The sequence below is a fragment of the Juglans microcarpa x Juglans regia genome, chromosome 3D, assembly GCF_004785595.1.
Source record: "Juglans microcarpa x Juglans regia isolate MS1-56 chromosome 3D, Jm3101_v1.0, whole genome shotgun sequence".
Classification (NCBI taxonomy): Eukaryota; Viridiplantae; Streptophyta; class Magnoliopsida; order Fagales; family Juglandaceae; genus Juglans; species Juglans microcarpa x Juglans regia.
The window spans coordinates 36,494,369-36,509,834 of NC_054598.1; the positions used below are offsets into that span (position 1 = coordinate 36,494,369).

At 35.5% G+C, this 15,466-nt stretch overlaps 2 protein-coding genes and 1 pseudogene across 2 annotated transcripts; 2 read left to right on the forward strand and 1 right to left on the reverse strand.

Annotated features, from left to right (window-relative positions):
• The first annotated feature begins 6,595 nt into the window (after nt 1–6,595).
• LOC121255287 (DNA-directed RNA polymerases II, IV and V subunit 11-like) lies at nt 6,596–7,869 on the forward strand. Its single transcript, XM_041155557.1, has 4 exons — nt 6,596–6,648; nt 6,733–6,822; nt 6,904–6,981; nt 7,764–7,869. The coding sequence occupies exons 1-4, from the start codon at nt 6,596–6,598 to the stop codon at nt 7,867–7,869; spliced, it is 327 nt and encodes a 108-aa protein (XP_041011491.1).
• Nucleotides 7,870–8,919: 1,050 nt separating this feature from the next.
• LOC121255800 lies at nt 8,920–11,473 on the reverse strand (annotated as a pseudogene).
• A 113-nt stretch (nt 11,474–11,586) lies between these two features.
• On the forward strand, nt 11,587–13,831 carry LOC121255288 (phospho-2-dehydro-3-deoxyheptonate aldolase 2, chloroplastic-like). Its single transcript, XM_041155558.1, has 3 exons — nt 11,587–11,634; nt 12,571–13,176; nt 13,340–13,831. Exons 1-3 carry the CDS (start codon nt 11,587–11,589, stop codon nt 13,829–13,831), a joined length of 1,146 nt encoding a protein of 381 aa, XP_041011492.1.
• Nucleotides 13,832–15,466: the final 1,635 nt, after the last annotated feature.

A 15,466-nucleotide genomic window follows, 5' to 3' on the forward strand; every position in this document is an offset into this window, starting at 1 on the left:
CCCGCATTATTGTTGAGTTCCTTGACATTTCCCGTATAGTCGATGCATATCCTGCAGCGGCTACACGAGGACCAGCGGCTGCACCATCTGATTCTGACACACTGGCCGCATCCTCCACGCTAGCCCTGAATGTAGATTCGGATGCTACTTCGGATGGTAGTGAGGATGAGGATCTACCTGATGATGGTCTCACAGACGATCAGGTGCGTCAGCTAGTACGAGACCCATCAGCTCCTCCATAGGATGGGACCAAGGTGATCCAACAGGCCGATTGTATAGGATTTTTTAGAATGCTTAATTTGATTGTTGGCTATAACATCGATCCGAAAAAATACAAGACAGATTTCGGAATCGATCGAGCCAGATTTTTACTGCGGATAGCACGGGGGGATCCCATTGATCTGGCATTGTATTTATTCCTCCGCATTCAATCAGAGTCACACTTTTCCAGTGGAGGTAGTCTACCATTTGCACTGTTGATATCTAACCTCCTACTCCGATCGGGGGTTACAGTGTCAACCACTGAGCGGAGGTCGTCGCAGATGGGGCCCCTTAACAAGATCACATTCAACAAGAGCCAGGGGCACTTGTGGAAGACTACACGAGAACAGCCCAGTGATCCTCCCACAGATCCAGCTTCTAGTAGTGCTGCCGCTGTTGAGAGACAACCTCTTAGGGCTACTTTGGATCAGGTACGAGCTCTGTTTGTGGAGTTCGTTGAGCCCATCATGGAGAAGTTTAGGAATCTGGAAGGATCTATTAAAATGTTACAAGAGGATGTTGATATACTAAGGAATCAATAATTATGATCGTTTTAGTTATTATTTTACTTTTTTATGTTGTATTGAACATTATATATTTGAGATGTAATTAATGTATGGTTTCTATTTCTTGTGTTTACTACTTTGTTTATTTTTTTCATTTTACTTGCCGTTCATGATAATATAAAAAATGATACTATCTTTAAATTTATATTTATATAAATTTAACATAAAAGAAATCATTATAAAGTTTTGAAGTTAATTACATAAAAGTAATTTATGAATTTATAAATATTTTAACTCACTGCAAATCATAATATATAATATATACACATTTTTATATTTTGAAAATGATAACAAATGAATGGAAAAAATATTTATTACTTTAATGGAAAAATATACGCACAAATCCATACTAATAAAAAAATTAATTGAATCTCTATCCGTTCGAACAAAGAAATTTAAGTTCGAACGGTTATTAACTTACTCTAGGAAAAATAAATTAATTTTCCGCCAATATTATTATTCGAACAGATTATATACTGTTCAAATAGACATTAATTTCATGTTCGAATCTATTTTGTACCGTTCGAACGGTTTTCATTTTTTGAGACGATTTTATTCGTCACAAAATATCTTTTCGAATGGATATTTTTTCGTTCAAACGAATTTAGTAGCTCAGGCATTTTTGGAGACGAAATAAATTTCGTCTCCAAAAATGACTTTTAGGGACGTTATTTTATTTTGTCCCTAACAAATTTCGTCCATAAAAGTCAAATTTCTTGTAATGAATTAGGTTATACGATATATATATATATATACACATATTCATCGATGTATAAAAGAGTTTTAATCGAGTTGAGCTAAGTAATAAATTATTACCCTTATGTCGTTACGTCCATGCAGATAAGCGATAGCTTTAGATCATGTTTATAATTATTGCCATTACTAAAAACCTTTTGACAACATCTGTGAAAAGTTCAAGTTCATCCAGAGTGCCGTATACATCATAAACATCATCTACTATCGTCATCAACGCATACAACTTTGTTGCCATTTTCCTCTTATATCCATATTGATGTTCCCACTGACCATAGAAAATTCTCCACCACCTCTCAAAGCTCATCTCTTCAAGGCCATTGCTCCTCCACCACATATGAATGAGGTAAATAAATAATTTAGGTTTTTGAACTTAGCAGTGAGACTGATCAGAAATTATGTAAGCTCAAGCAAGACAGGGTTCATATCTTCTCCTCTCCTATATGCATCAATGAACTGCACCTTGTAGCTTCGAAGCTTATCATTCTCCAATATTGCAATGGAAGCTCTAGGGCGTGGTTCACCATGCATCTCACATAGATTTTTATCTTTGCTTTTCTTCATGGAGTCCTTGAGATATGTGGTTGTAAAATTTCTTGCTTCCTCCGAGATACTTTCACCTTCTATCAAGAGGAATGAGGCTTTATACAAAGCTAACATTCCTTTAGTATCATCACAAAGATTAATTTTTGAAATTCCCCTTTTCATTGGTGAAAATTATTCAAAATCTCTGTAATAAAAAAGCTCACCAATTTTTAAATAATTGTATGCATATATTTGTTTTATTTTATTTGTTAAAGCAACACTACTAGCTAATTAGTCGTTTACCTTGAGGTACATCATATCCGTGTTGTCTTAGCAATCTAAATTCGAGAGATGTGGCATATAATCTTTGCTTCTTGCACACATCACTACCATGATGATTATTGTGTGTGTGTATATATATATATTCTAAGTAATATCCCCTTTATATCATCCTCAAAGTGGTAAAATATTCCAAGTCTTTGCAAGATATCAATCTGCTCGAGTTGCTCGAAATTAAGGAACCACGACTTTTTGAAACATCATTGTCACTTCTAATGCCTTCAGCTAATTTTTCTGGTGAGTGATTCTCGGCCTGACAAACCAATATTAACATTTGTCAGATATTGTAATCCAACAAAAATTACAAATTATAAGACAAAGAATTAGAAAAATGAATAGCGCCACATTAATTTACCACATATGATCCCTTTTAATTTAACAATTGGATGTAATCATAATGCCAGATGATAGTCGAATAATTGTGGATTCCCTTTTGTTAAACTCTTCGTGTGGGCCATATATACTTAATTGGAGAGAATGAAGAACTTGTTCGCCATTTCCTTTTGTTACAGTTGAGATGGGCTTTCTAGATGGGAGCAATAAAAAAAGGTAATTTGTAACTTCGGACTCAATCAAGAACGCTAAGATCACACATTCATGAGTAGGCCATTAGTGAAGCTTAGATTTTCTGTTTAAATGCATAGGTTACCATGGAACATAGGCTTCAAGTATATGCCTTAATTAAAGGAACAGTACTCTCGTAGCTGGAATGGCAAAGATTTATGAGAGGTTTGTATTTGCAACCCATCTTAACTCATTTCAACTCATCTCAACTCATCTCACTACTATTTATTACTATTCATTAATTTTAACTCACAAATTTTACTACTATTCATAACATATCTCACTATTAGTCACAATCTATTTTAATTTATTTTAATTCATCTTTAAATTCAAACGACACTAATGTTCACGAGGAAACCGGTAGGGGGGGGGGGGGGGGGGGGGGGGGGGGGGGGGGGGGGTGTGTGTGTTAATTAAGGCCGTTTGGCACGTACCTAAAGTCTCGACCTCTTAAAAGCCACACTCCCAAAAAGGAAATATGGTTTTATGGTGCCCATGAGTGGTTGTTTGGGCCAAATTTGTCATACGAGAGAGGCCGCGGTCACATCAAGTTATGAGCCTTGTACGTATACGATTACGGGCTGTGCATGCACAGTACTGCTATGAAAAATCTTACAACCATATTCCATGATGCTCATGACAATACCAACGACTAGCAACCAGCGTATACGTACAATTGGCAACGATAATAATTAATAGATTACTACTGATCATGTATTTGAAATTTTTTTATTTTTTTTTATTTTTTTTAAGTATTTTTTTAATATCTTTAATCATTAAGAAAAAATTAAAAAAAATATGTAATTTTATTTATAGTCACTTCCTTATAAAAAATTAAAAAATAAATAAATATAAAAAGAGTAGTAAATGAATAATAAGATAATAAGTAATTCTATCATTTTCTTAATTAATATTTCGATCTGTGCGTCAAAAATATTTATTGTCATCTTGTATATCTTAGACGGTATTAAGATCTAGCACTACTAGTACTACTGATGATGAGCTCGCTAGAGTTATAAGTTTTGCCAAATTCTTTCCATGCAGTCTACTCAAATGCGTCATGATGATAAATCAAGCTTGCTGGGTAAATATAGCTATTACTGAAAGATCGAAGGCTATCCATTCCTTTCTCATCAAGTTTTTTTATATTCCAGAAAAGTTTCAGTTTTTGTTTGTCCTGGCCTCTCTTTCTTCTTAAGTTTAATTAAGTTTAGTTTGGGTATTGAACCTACATTCACTGTCGGGGTCGGTTTCAAAATGATTTCACTATGAACAAAGATGGAGTACAAGAGTAGAGATTACAAAATCCGCCAAAAAACTCACATTCGAATATAAAATTTCTGATCGAACGGTTTTGAACTTCTCCCGAGAAAATTATATGTACTTTCCTGTCAAGATTATTATTCGAACAGACATTAACTCTCTGTTCGAACATATTTTTACCTGTTCGAACGTATTTCTATTTTTGAGATGATAGGTTTCGTCACAGAAGATCTAGTTCAAACGGATATTTATCCGTTCGAACATCTTGAGAATCTCATCCATGTTTTGAGACAATTTAAATTTCTTTCCAAATAACTACTTTTAGGGATGAAATTAAATTCATCCTTAATAAATTTTGTCTCAAAAAATTAAATTTGTTGTAGTGACTGTCATGGATGAACTCACAGTCATGGATGAACGCACAGTCATGGATGAACGCACAGTCACACCGGACCATGCTAGAGGCTCCTGACTACACCAAATGAGGTTCAAATCATCATAGCAGGTCGAGAATGATTATTTATTTCCTTCTAGAGTGTTGTGCGATTTTTGGCATTAGCAAATATAATCAAAGACATACATGAGCTGATCAACACAAGAGTTGGATATTCACAATCTTATTGCAAATAGCGACCGACTGCCGTTAATTAATAGACCGTATATATAAAAAGTACGATATTCCCCCTAAACGGGAACTTGAAATTACAAGCTCTATTTAATATTATGGAAAATCACACCTAACTCTGGGCCACCTACTGGAAGAGGCAAATTAAAAGTAGTATCTACGTACGTGCCCATAAAACGGTACTGACTTAAATACAAGCTTAATACATTAAGAGGCAAATATTTGCCGAATCATATGATTATAAATATCAGCAAATTAACGCCAATATATACTAAGAAAACTTCTCTGTATTAATTTGGTGATGCACGGTAAAGGACCGTGATCAAGAGATAGGAGGTGCGTAATGATCATGAGAAATACAAGTAATTCAACAATATCATGACCACCGGCGGCCGTGATGATCATGATCAGTATTATATATATTTTTCAATATCCTCGCTCTTTAATTATGTCACCCTCAAAGTGGCCTGCCGTAAGATACATATTCAAGCCTTCGATCGCAAGATACCAATTATCAACATTTGCTTTAAATTAAGGTTCCATGCATGCACCAGTTTATATTAATGAAGCATCATTGCCATCACTTAATTTTCTCCCGTCAACTTATCAACTTTTCTGGGGTAAAGATCTAGATATTTGTATATAATTTAGTAACACTAACAATCATTCATCATTAATGTTGCATGTTAGCGTGTTAGGGTGAACACCAAAACACAGTGGAATATTTTTTACCATCTTTGTGTAAATTAAATTGACAATCTAGTAAAGGTAAACTCACAAATAGAATAAAGAAGATCACGCACCACACAAGCAAGACACCAAGATTTTTGCATCGAAAACCCTCCAATGTGGAGGGAAAAACCATTGGATCTAGCCTGGTTAAAACTTCCACTATCAAGGGAAATACTAATACGAGCTAGAAATTCTACTTATTATTACCATACACCATATATTATCATATGATTTGTCATTTTTGTTCTTGTATTTAAACACACACATATTGATGTGTAAATATGTGTAAATAGAAAGAAAAAAATTACAAATCACATATTGGTGTGTGGTGTGAAATGATAAGGTGCATTTATTTACTAATCTATTTAATTATAATTATATAAAAGCCAAGTTTTCAATTGCTGGCATGGCATTCATACCATAAAATTTGGAAATGAAAGGGTGGAAAGAGAGACTTGTACCAAGTGAAAAGAGAAGGTGACCTGATTTTGCTTAGACGTCAAGTTGATATTAAATTTTCTAGGCATAAAAGGTGTTGATAAACTTTAATGAAGTTATTAAACCAACGTTTGTAACTTCCTAGCAATCGATTCAAGGTGACCGCTATGAAACGGTTAAGGTATTCAGTTCATATTATGATCTTTTGCGTTTATAGGACTTCGGTATTAAAACTTGGCAAGTCCTTAAAAATTTTTATGCCTTTAGGTTTAATCCTCTTGCCAAGCGTATGGCTTATTGACCGCTTGCCAAGCCAATCGATATACACACCCCGACTAGTTCAAGGACTTCGGTTCAAGGTTTCTAGGTATGACTTCTAAAATTTCCTTACCTTTTCTAAGATAGACGTCAAATATCGAATGAAAGGCATCATTCAATATGGTGTAGCATAGCAGAAACGTATGACTTCAGTTCCGTGAGAGAGCGTTAATAGAGCAGAAACAGTGGTAGAAGAAGAAGAAGAAAAGATATGAACGGTCCTGACCACTATGAACATTTTGTCGTCCCTCAAGGCACCAAAAAGTATCTCTCTACAAAAATTTATCTCTAAACCCCTCTCTTTCTGACCCTCATTTTCTTAGTTTCTTTGAAGTTTTGATTTTTCAGGGTGTCGTACGAGACGGACCCGAAGATAATCAACGTTGTGTTGTTCACCATCAAGAGGGAGGACCACACAATCGGCAACATTCTTTGCATGTAATGTCTTCGAATTGCCTATTCCATTATCTTAAGTTAATAAAACTCCTACTTTTCTTACTTTTTTTTTATCTTTATCAGGCAATTGCACAAGGACCCGAATGTTTTATTCGCCGGGTACAAGCTTCCTCACCCCCTTAGCATAAAATCATTATTAGAGTTAGTGATTTTTTTTTACCTCTTCCCTTTTTATTAAAAAAAAGTCTTTATGAAATTAGTGGAATTATATGATTCCGACGTGACATTCTACCCATAAAAATATACTATTATTGGTAATAATTGGAATAAAAAATAGAATCTTGAAGTGTTATATTTATGGAGAGGTAATCCTCTTAAAAGTAATCTTACATATAAAGATATGAATTAATTCAAAACTCCATCCAAAGACACTATTTCAACTTTTATGTTGTTTCATCAAATTAAACCATCCTATAAACCATTTGGATTTTCTCCACTATAAAATCATGTCTGATCTCTCTAGATCTCTCTCATATACAACATACACAATAATCCGCACATTGCACGGGTTATAAGCTCGTATTAATTATAAGGTTGTTTCAGTAAAATGCTAGGTGCGTCCTTTCCACCCTTTTTATTTTTTTTTACTTACTTTCCACCGTTAAAATCGGAAACTAATGGAAATGCAAAGCATACAGTTTTATTTTTCAATCTTCTGGTTTTATTAATTTTTTCTTCATTAATCAGTTTATAGCGGCCTGTAATGACATGGCATGAAGTCGTGCAATCATTATTTATGAAGTCGTGCAATCATTATTTATGAGTCAATTATATTGGGATACTGATCTTCCAATAAATCCCAGACAGCTTATAAGTTTGTTATGTGATTATATATATATATATACACACAAAAACTTAAGAATGCACCACTAGTATATACAGCTGGTGTTGATCTATGTATTTTCAATGCATTAATCTTGAAGGCTCGTTGTTATAAACCCATTTAGTACTACCACGTTATCTGCAACAAATTATAAGCTCTACATGATGAAGAACTTGCCCACTGAAACATATATTCATGGTGAATAAACGTACAAGAGGAGTTATATATGATACAAAAACGAATTTTAGGGTAAATAATGATGATGAATATAAAAGGAAACATATAAAGGAAACATGTAAATTCTCTTAATAAATTAACATCTTCAAAGTTTTATATTTCAATTGAGATTTTGTAAATGTCAAATGTAAACTGATGTGCCTTCACATAATATGTTAGATCTACTTTACAACATGAAGTACATCATCAAGCACAATCAGTCTCTAAGTTTACTTTTGTGGAATCCCTTTATGACTAAAGCATTTTTCATTTTCAATTTATTATGTCCATCTCATCATGAAGATTACATTAGCACATGGCCATTTTTTCGTACATTGGAAAAGATTAAATCTGTTTTTTTATAAATATTGGAAAGATTAAATCTTATGTGCTGATTATAAAAACTGATACACAAAAGTAGTTTATTACACAAATTGGAACTTTTAAGAAATCTAGCTAGCTTTAGTGGAAATGAAAATCTGCGACAATTTGTGGGTGAAAAGTTTAATTTCCCCATGATTTGCATACGTAAAAATGATGAATAGATATGTTTTCACTTTATCATTTTTTTATAGTAAACTCTAACGTAGTATATATATGATATATCGTTGATATTTTAAATGATCAACTGTTGTAATTCTTTAAGTTTTTGGCTTGTGAGCGAATTTCTTTCTCAGAGTAAAAATTTATGCATAGAATCTAAAAATTCTGCCCACCATCTATGTGCCGATAAATGCATTGGGCAATCCTTGCACGATTCATTTTGTTCAAAAAATTTAAAAAAGGTCGAGTAATCAGTTTCATTTCGGCATCATATAACAGGGTAAAGTCAACTAAGAAATGTAGCATGCAATAATATATCTATAGTATAAAGCAGTAGTCTTATTTATGTTTAAGCAAACCAAGCCTTATTTATGTTTAAGCAAACCAAGCTAGATTTGGTTTGGCTTTTACGTACATCATTTATTTTGGTAAGGGGCTAGTGATGACTTGTGAAGTACAGCTGGAGTTACCATTTGAAAAGAAAAAGGAACAAATGAGAAAGGAAATATTTCTATGTAATTTTGAAGTTGAACCTTCAATCACATGTGTGAATATATCAGTCATTCATCAATCCTTAGGTAGAGGGATGGGATGAATCAGCAATGCTAAGACTCGGTCCTTAGTTTCATGATCTTCAACGCCGTGCCCATCTCCATGCTGGTACATGCATTGGGACATCCTTGCAACATTCATTCCAAGCTGAATAAATGTTTCAGAAAAGGGAGAACTTGCAGCAATTTCTTCATTATACTTCATCCTTGTTGCACTAATCAAATTCCTTATATAGTCACGACCATCGTCTTCACTAGCACCAGTATCATTCATGTAACATTGAATTGATTTGGGAATATCACCTCTCTCTAACTCTTCCTGAGTTTCAAAATAAAAATATTATAAACATGTTATCCTATGTTCATGTGAAGAAGCTTAAAAATTTATTGTTGAAAGACATGGGATAGTGTGGTGTGCAAACCTTAGATGTTCCAAGATCATCCGCAAGTCGTACAATTATTGCTGGCCAACGAAATATATTGGGATAGTCTTCCAATAAATCCAAGGCTTCCTTTGTTATGGGATTTGTGACAAAAAAATAATAATGCACCAATATAAGTGGAACTGATATTGAAATCCATGCATTTTCAATGTATTCTTGAAGGCTTGGTGTATATCCGCTATAATACCACTTCGCCTCCAATAGATAAGATCTACATAAATCTGCCCACTGAAACATTCATGGTGGATCAATGAAGCAGAAGAGTTATAATATATAACAAATACTTGACTATATAATGATGAACATATATAAAAGTGAAGCTCATACCCCCTTTTTAAGGTACTGAATGGTGTTGAATCCGTTTTCCTTGAGGGTGTCAAAAGCCATTTCGTTAACGGAGTTGTAGAGGGTAAGGAAACATAGCTGCATATAGTAAGGAAGTCGTTCCATTTCATTGACATCCCATCTACATCACAAAGATTACATAAGTATTTGCGTTAACTCTAAGCTATTGATGAAGCAATATTAGAGATGTACTACTAATTGCATTAATACAAACCTCTCAACAACATCCGTGAAGAGCTCAAGTTCATCCAAAGTACCATATACATCATACACATCATCTATTGTTGTTATTATTGCATAGATCCTTGTTGACATTTTCCTCAAATATCCAAATTAAGGTTGAAATGATGCGCCAATTGTCCACAGAAAATTCTCCATCACCCTATCCCTCACAAAACTCAACTCTCCAAGGCCCGTACTCCTCCACCACCTTTGTATGAGCCAAAGAAACAATATCAGTTTTAAAACTATAGTAACGAAATTTCTTACCTTTCTAATCATGTGTGTGTGTGTGTGTGTGTGTGTACATATATATATATATATATCCAATAATTCTCCACATAAATTTTTTGCATGAGGGCCGAATTACAATATTATGAGTATAAACGTCTCTTTTACCTTGAAGCTACTTTTAGATCTTCTTGGTGGACTGCTTGTACCATGTTGAAATCCAATTCTGCAAGCTGAAGTAAGATGAGGTTCATATCTTCTCTACTTCTATATACATCAATGAACCACCTTACTTCCAATCTTATCATCCTCCAATGTAATGGAAGCTCTAAGGCATGGTTCACCATAGCACGAAGATTTTGATCTTTGCTTTTCTCCACATAATCTTTAAGATGTTTGCTTGCAAAATCTCTTGCTTCCTCTAAGATGCTTTCACCTTCTATCAAGAGGAACGAGGCTTCGTACAAAGCCAACATTCCCTTCGGATCATCACAAATACATTCATAGAAACTCCCCTTTTCATTTGTAAAACTCTTGAAAACCTCTGTAATCAACAAAGCTCACTAGTTGGTAAATGATGTGTCTATTTATTTTTGTCAAGCATTAATTACTAGCATGCATGTTGTTTACCTTGAGGTACATTATATCTCTTTTGTCTTAGCAATCTGAATTCGAGAGCTGTGGCATATAAACTCTTCTCCTTGCAAACACCACCTCGATAATGAGTATTGTGTATTTTGTCCAATATCCTCGTTATTTCATCTTCAAAGTGGTAAGATACTCCAAGTCTTTGCAAGATATCAATCATCTCGACCTGCTTTAGAGGATCCACCATTTTGTGTAACATCTTTGTCACTTCTTCCTTCAAGTTATCAATTTTTCTAGTGTATGACTCCCCCTGCCAATCCGAATTTCACTGATTAGTCATGAGGCATTGATAATGCAAGAACTATCGAGATCAAAACTAAAAAATAATAGACATAGCAAGATTTACCACATATTCACTTTTTAATGACTGGATGTAATCATCATGCCAGATGGTAGGATGGAAATTTCCTGATCGTCGAACGATAGTGGAGTCGCTTGAGTTTTCTTCAAGGACCATGATTTGGAATGGACGAGGAGCATCACGATCTCCTTTTGTTACATGTGAGACGGCTTTCTTAGATGGGAGCAATGCAGCGGGATTGCAATGTCGGACAGAATCAAGAACGTTAAGACACATTGAGTAGGCCATTAGTAAAACTTTGATTTTCGGATTAAATGGGTTAAGCTGTGTAATATATGATTCTAATATATGCCTTTATATATACATTCTAATACATGCTATCATCTCTATGTGACGGTATTAAGGGCAAGGGAGGGCAGCTATATAATGGTTGGCTACCTAACGGACCTTTTAACTGCCACCCCCAATAGAAAGGTTGGTAGTGTGGTGCCTCGAATGCAGGGTGTTTGAGAAAAATCTTCCATGCAAGATAGGTGGCGCATCATGATCAGGATTCAGGGCCTAAAGGGATAGGCAGAGAGGTGAAAAGGTAAACTTTATTAAACTAAAAAGATGTATGTACGTACAGTGGAACGCACACGAGAATCTGCGCAAGTACGTCTGCCCCTATAGAAAAATTCATCTAAGTCTCGGATCTATTTGAAGACAAGGCAGAAGTACTATCTGGTGCACCTATAAGACGGTGCATGGCTTAAATATTACAATCGTCAATATAAAAATGTTGTGGCAGTTACGTACTAGAAATATTTATTGCTGCGGCGTAGATATATATCTGGAGTAAAAAGAGTTAGTCACAGTTTTGATTGAAAAATATTTTTAATTTATTTTATATCATCTCATCATTATAATTTTAATAAATTTTTATATAAAATATAATAAATAAGTCAATTTTTTAAAATTTTAAAATAATAATAATATTAAAAAATAATATTATAATAATATATATTTTATTCAACTTTTCACTTCTGTAAATAGCACAGCTGGTAGACATTTTCACTACAAGAAATTAGGCCTTTTCCAGCGATTTTAAAATCGTCACAAAAAAATTCGCTGCAAATAGAGGTTATTTCCGGCAATTTTAAGTCGCCGCTTAATTTTCGTTGCGAAGTTGGGAAATCACCGAGGAAAAATGTATAATTCACTTTTGCGGCGACATTTATACCTTTTGCGGCGATTTTTATCGTCGCAATAAAATTATTAACTAATTTTCCGTCGATTAAAGAAAATCGCCGTAGTATTTACTATTTGCGGCGAAAATTGTCGCTGTAAAAACACGTGCTCCCATTTTAACTTATTAGCGGCGATTCAAAAGCGCCGGAAAAGCTCATTAAATTATATCCCCCGCGTTAGGTTTTCTCATTTCGTTCCCTCCAGCCATCTCTCCCCCTTCCCCCTTTCTCTCCGCAGTCCCTCTTCTCCCTCAACCCTCCGCCGCGCACAGCCCGTCGCCAACGGCCCCAGCAGGCCACTGCGACCTCACCTCGACGGCCACCCCCTCCTTCTCACCCCCATCACCAACCCACTTACTCTCTGGTTCCCACTTCCGCCAAAGCGTACGACGCCAAGCCCCTGATCACTCGCATCTCGGCTGTCCATGCTGCCGAGCCCTCGACCAAGCAGTCTACGCTGCCCGTCGCGGCATCGAATTTGAAATGGACGGTGGAGACCTGGAAGTCCAAGACTGCGCTGCAGCTCCCGGAGTACCCGGACCAGAAGGAGCTGGACTCGGTGCTCCAGACCATCGAGGCCTTCCCTCCCATCGTTTTCGCTGGCGAGGCGAGGCACCTGAAGGAGAAGCTGGCCGAGGCGGCCGTGGGCAATGCCTTTCTCTTGCAAGGAAGGGACTGCGCCGAGAGTTTCAAGGAGTTCAGTGCGAATAACATAAGGGACACCTTCAGGGTGCTTCTTCAGATGGGTGCGGTTCTTATGTTTGGTGGTCAAATGCCTATCATTAGGGTCTGTATTGCTTCTCTTGGGTTGTTTGTGTAATAGATGTTGAAATGATCTATATTTGTTTTTTCTCTCGGTGCTAACCACATGAACATATTTAGATTTGATGATTTCAATATTTGGATTTTTGAATTATGATTGAGAATTGTGGTGGGTTGATCTGTTTTAGGTTGGGAGAATGGCGGGTCAGTTTGCGAAACCCCGATCGGCTCCATTTGAGGAGAGGGATGGTGTGAAACTGCCGAGTTACAAAGGAGACAACATAAATGGAGATGCTTTTAACGAGAAATCAAGGATTCCGGACCCCCAGAGATTGATAAGGGCTTATTGCCAATCCGCGGCGACTCTGAACCTTCTTAGGGCCTTCGCCACTGGAGGATATGCTGCAATGCAGAGGATTAGCGAATGGAATCTTGATTTTGCTGAGCACAGTGAGCAGGGAGATAGGTATGCTTTCTTAAACCTATCTTGGTTTCATTTCTCCACACTAAACGTGAGCTTGTCAAGTTTTAGCTTTTGGTACTTGACAATATTCAACGAGCCTGGATCATTGCGTGAAAATTTGAAGCATAGCCTAGAACGTGTGTACCCAAAAAACAGGAGAAAAGATATCATTGTGCTTGTTCATAGTCTGGTGTTTTGTGAGTACCATGCCTATTAGATAGAAACAGGAGAAAAGATATCAATTCAGTACTGAATTGATCATTTTCTTAGTAATTTGGAGGTTACTTAATTTTATTGCCCTCTAGAAGGAAATAGATTGCTATTTTCAAGGGCCTAGAGTGTTTTTCAAAGCTGGAGAATTGAAGGAGATAGGTGCATGCTGGGGGGTTTTGGTTATTTGGGAGATGGAAATAGTGGAGAAAGGTGGGTAGAGATCATGAGAGAATGCACAGCATGCATGCTGGCAAACGATTAATTAATTAAGTTAGGTGTTATATATATATATATATATGGTAATCTTCTAAATTCATGACCGATTGAGAGACTAAGATATCAAATGGGGCATGCATTTTGCTTTCTCAAATTGTTTTAGATTATAAAACTGTTGGTGGGGAAGTTCTGACGACCACGAGTGTGTGTGTGTGTGTGTATATATATATATATGATATAATTAATACACGTTAATGGGAGGGCAAACCAAGAAGATTACGTAGCTCATGATCAAATGACAAGTACTCTGCATAATTTGTTGCAAAATAATTAATTCCTTTTCCCACTAATAATTTATAGAGACAAGTGTAAAGTAGCTAGCTAGGAATTGCATATGAAAGCTGATGAGATGCTATCCAAGCTTGAAAGTAAATTGGTCTCTCCTTTGGATGCCTGCAACTTTATTATTCAGTTCTTCAACTGTGAGTTTCTCGACTTTGTCTTATTGCATTTCCCTCTTATGTTTTCATATGGTACACTGATCTTGGGACCTCAATTTAATATTTGGAAGATCATTCTGGATCATGAATACTGCATGTTACAAAAGAAAAAAAAAAAAAAAAGGTTTTCTTTATTATCTGCTACTCCCATTATGCGCCACTCTGATTCATATATAAGGTTTTTGGTTTTAGTCTCTGATTATGAGTTTTACTTTTTAATGAAGAAGTACCTATTGTTTTCTTCTTGTAATGGCTTCTTCGAAACTGAGGACTTATTATCTGCCATAAATAAAGTGAATAATAACATAGGGCAAAGGGGTCTGACACCAAATCGACTTGGTGCAGTAGCAGAATAATATTTTTAGGGCACCATGACCAGTTCCAGATCACTTAAGCAGGCTGCTTTTTAATTATTTTGGTTCCTAGATTTATAGTAGTTTGACTTTGTTATAATTTATTTATTTATCTTCATATTAGTGATTTTGAGGTTTTAAGAGTGTGAATAATGGTTGGATTACAATGGAAATTAGAGACGCAAGAAGTTGATAGATGTAGGCAATACATCTGGTTTTCTTAAGCATCAAACACGTGTGTTTTGGGTGTCACACCTTGGTGAATATTCCATTGTTTTTAATCTGGAACAAAGCATGGTTAGCTTTAGAAATTTTAGCAAATGCTTAACCCAAAAGCCTTGACTTTAATGCATTTCAGCTAGTTGTCACGTACTAAGCTCAGAATTTTCATGTGTGTTACTCCATATATATATATATATATATATAAGCATGTGTGTTAAGCATCAAACACGTGTGTTAACGGAACATGCCTTTTATTTTTTATAACTGATTGTTTTTCTAATTCACCTTAATTTTTATGAAACTTTCAGGATCCATCCTCTTCAGTAGCATCTGAATGTTTAAATTACA